Source organism: Schistocerca nitens, chromosome 4, assembly GCF_023898315.1.
Source record: "Schistocerca nitens isolate TAMUIC-IGC-003100 chromosome 4, iqSchNite1.1, whole genome shotgun sequence".
NCBI lineage: Eukaryota > Metazoa > Arthropoda > Insecta > Orthoptera > Acrididae > Schistocerca > Schistocerca nitens.
The window spans coordinates 226837183-226840563 of NC_064617.1; the positions used below are offsets into that span (position 1 = coordinate 226837183).

Genomic DNA, 3381 nt, shown 5'->3' on the forward strand with positions numbered 1-3381 from the left:
ACACTATGATTGTACTGAATGAATCAATGTGTTCTTCAGTTCTAGAAAGGTGCACTAATTCTGCAACATGTGCAGCAGGTGGGGCCAGACATGGAGGAGGCCAGGGCAGATGTGGAGGAGACCAGGGCAGATGTGGAGGAGGCCAGGCCAGGTATGGAGGAGGCCGGGCCAGATGTGGAGGAGGCCGGGCCAGACATGCAGGAGGCTGGGCCAGACATGGAGGAGGCTAGGCGAGACATGGAAGAGGCCAGGACCGATGTGGAGGAGGCCAGATCACATGTGCAGGAGGCTGGGCCAGACATGGAGGAGGCCAGGGCAGATGTGGAGGAGGCCGGGCCAGATGTGGAGGAGGCTTGGGCAGATGTGCAGGAGGACGGGCCAGGTGTTGAGGACGCCGGGCCAGATGCGAAGGAGGCCAGGGCAGATGTGGAGGAGGCCAGGCCAGGTGTGGAGGAGGCCGGGTGAGATGTGGAGAAGGCCAGGCCAGACATGCAGGATGCTGGGCCAGACATGGAGGAGGCCAGGGCCAATGTGGAGGAGGTCGGGTCAGACATGGAGGAGGCTGGGCCAGAGTTGCTGGTGGCTGGGATAGACGTGGATGAGGCCAGGCCAGGTGTGGAGGAGGCAGGGCCAGGCAAGGAGGAAGCCGGGGCAAATGTGGAGGAGGCCAGGCCAGACGTGGAGGAGGCTGGAAGAGATGTGGAGGATGCTGGGCCAGACATGGAGTAGGCCAAACGTGGAAGAGGCCATTCCAGATGTGGAGGAGGCCAGGGGAGACATGGAGGAGACCGAGTCAGATGTGAGGGAGGCCAAGACAGGCGTGTAGGAGGCCGGGCCAGATGTGGAGGAGGCCGGGCCAAATGTGGAGGAGGCACATGAAGACGTGCAGGAGGACAGGACAGGCATTGAGGAGGCAGGGCCATATGTGGAGGAGGCTGGGCCAGACGTGGAATAGGCCAGGGCTGACGTGGAGGAGGCCGGACCAGGTGTGGAGGAGGCCAGGCCAGATATGGAGGTGGCTGGGCCAGACATGTAGGAGGACAGGGCAGACATGGAGGAGACTGGGCCAGACGTGGAGGAGGCCAGAGCAAACGTGGAGGAGGCTGGGCCAGACTTGCAGGAGGCCAGGGCAGACGGGGAGGAGGATGGGCCAGATGTGGAGGAGGCAGGGCCAGACATGGAGAAGGCCGGGACAGAGTTGTAGGAGGCCAGGGCAGACGTGCTGCTGGCCGTTCCAGATGTGGAGGAGGCCAGGGCAGATGTGGAGGATGCCAGGCCAGACACAGAAGAGGCCAGGGCATACATGGAGGAGGCCGGGCCAGATGTGGAGGAGGCCAGGCCAGATATCGAGGAGGCTGGACCAGATGTTGAGGAGGACAGGGCAGACATGGACTAGACTGGGCCAGACGTGGAGGAGGCCAGGCCAGACGTGCAGGAGGAGAAGGGCACACGTGCAGCAGGCGAGGCCAGATGTGGAGGAGGCCAGACCAGAAATGCAGGAGGCTGGGACAGACATGGAGGCCTGGGCAGACAGGGAGGAGGCTGGGCCAGATGTGGAGGAGGCTGAGCCAGACATGGAGGAGGCCGGGACAGATGTGGAAGAGGCCAGGGAAGATGTGCAGCAGGCCGTTCCAGATGTGGAGGAGGCCAGGGTTAGACGAGGAGGAGGCCGGGCCAGACATGGAGGTGGCTGGGCCAGATGTGGAGGAGGCTGAGCCAGACATGGAGGAGGCCGGGCCAGACGTGGAGGACGCCGTTGCAGACGTGTAGGAGGCTGGGGCAGACGTGTAGGAAGCCCAGGCCAGCCGTGATGAGGCCGAGACAGATATGGAGGAGCCCGGGTTAGACGTCGTGGCCGGGGCAAACGTGGAGGACGCCACGCCAGACGTGGAAGAGGATGGGGCAGACATGGAGGGGTTTGGGGCAGATGTGGAGAAGGCCGGTGCAGACGTGGAGGAGACCAGGGGAGACGTGGAGGAGACTGGGGCAGACGTGGAAGAGGCCGGGGCAGACATGGAGGAGGCTGGGCCAGACGTTCAGGAGGCTCGGACAGATATGGAGGGGGCTGGCAAGACATGCTGGAACCCAGGGAAGACGTGGAGGAGGTTGGGCCAGAAGGGAGAAGACGGAGTTGTGGAGGAGGCTGGGCCAGATGTGGAGGAGGCCAGGGCAGACGTGGAGGAGACCGGGGCAAACATGCAGGAGGCAGGGGCAGACATGGATGAGGCCAGGGCAGACATGGATGAGGCCAGGGCAGACAAGGAGAAGGCGGGGCCAGAAGTTCAGGAGGCTAGGAGAGATGTGGAGAAAGCCGGGCAAGACATGGAGGGGGACGGGCCAGACATGCAGGAACCCGGGGCAGACATGGAGGAGGCCGGGCCAGAAGGGAGGAGGGAGTGGGAGACGTGGAGGAGGCTGGGTCAGACGTGCAGGAGGCCAGGCCAAGCGTGGAGTAGGCCGGTCCGAATGTGGGTGAGGTCAGGTCAGACTTGAAGGTGGCCAGGGCAGACTTGGACGAGGCCAGGGCAAACGTGGAGGAGGCCAGACCAGATGTAAAGGAGGCCGATCCAGACGTGCAGGAGGCTGGGCCAAAAGTGGAAGAGGCCGGGCCAGATGTGGAGGAGGCCTGGTCAGATGTGGAGGAGGCTGGGGCAGACATGGAGGAGGCCAGGCCAGATATAAAATAGGCGACAGCAGACGTAGAGAAGGGCAGGCTAGATGTGGACGAGGCTGGGCCGGATGTCAAGGAGGCTTGGCCAGACGTGGAGGAGGCTGGGCCAGACGTGGAGGAGGCCAGGGCAGAGGTCAGGGCAGAGGCCAGGCCAGACATGCAGGAGCCTGGGCCAGATGTGAGGGATGCCAGGCCAGGTGTGGAGGAGGATGGGCTGGATGTGGAGGAGGCCAGGGGAGATGTGGAGGAGGCCAGGCTAGATGTGGATGAGGCCAGGGCAGACATGGAGGGGTCAGGCCAGACGTGCTGGAGGCCTGGCCAGACGTGAAAGAGGGCAGTCCAGGGATGAAGGAGGCTTGGCCGCATGTGGAGAGGGCTGGGCCAGACATGGAAGAGGCTGGGGTAAACGTGGAGGACGCAAGGCCAGATGTAAAGGAGGACAGGGCAGAAATGGAGGAGGCCAGGCAGACGTAAAGGATTCCAGTGCAGATGTGGAGGACTCCGGGGCAGATGTGGAGATGGCCGGGCCAGACATGGAGGAGGCCAGGGCAGAGGTGGAGGAGGCCAGACCAAACGTGCAGGAGGATGGGCCAGATGTGGACGAGGCTTGGCCAGATGTGGAGGAGGCCAGGCCATATGTGGTGGAGGCCTGGCCAGATGTGGAGGAGGCTGCGTCAGACGGGTGTTGGTGGGCCAGATGTGGAGGAGGC

At 63.6% G+C, this 3381-nt stretch overlaps 1 protein-coding gene across 1 annotated transcript; it reads left to right on the forward strand.

Moving 5' to 3' along the window:
* The first annotated feature begins 839 nt into the window (after positions 1–839).
* On the forward strand, positions 840–1715 carry LOC126252225 (golgin subfamily A member 6-like protein 7). The gene has a single exon (XM_049953097.1). The coding sequence runs from the start codon at positions 840–842 to the stop codon at positions 1713–1715; it is 876 nt and encodes a 291-aa protein (XP_049809054.1).
* The last annotated feature ends 1666 nt before the right edge of the window (positions 1716–3381 follow it).

Bases quoted from the DNA above. Each gene is read 5' to 3' on its own strand.
- LOC126252225 (XM_049953097.1), top strand. From the start codon at position 840: ATGTGGAGGAGGCCGGGCCAAATGTGGAGGAGGCACATGAAGACGTGC.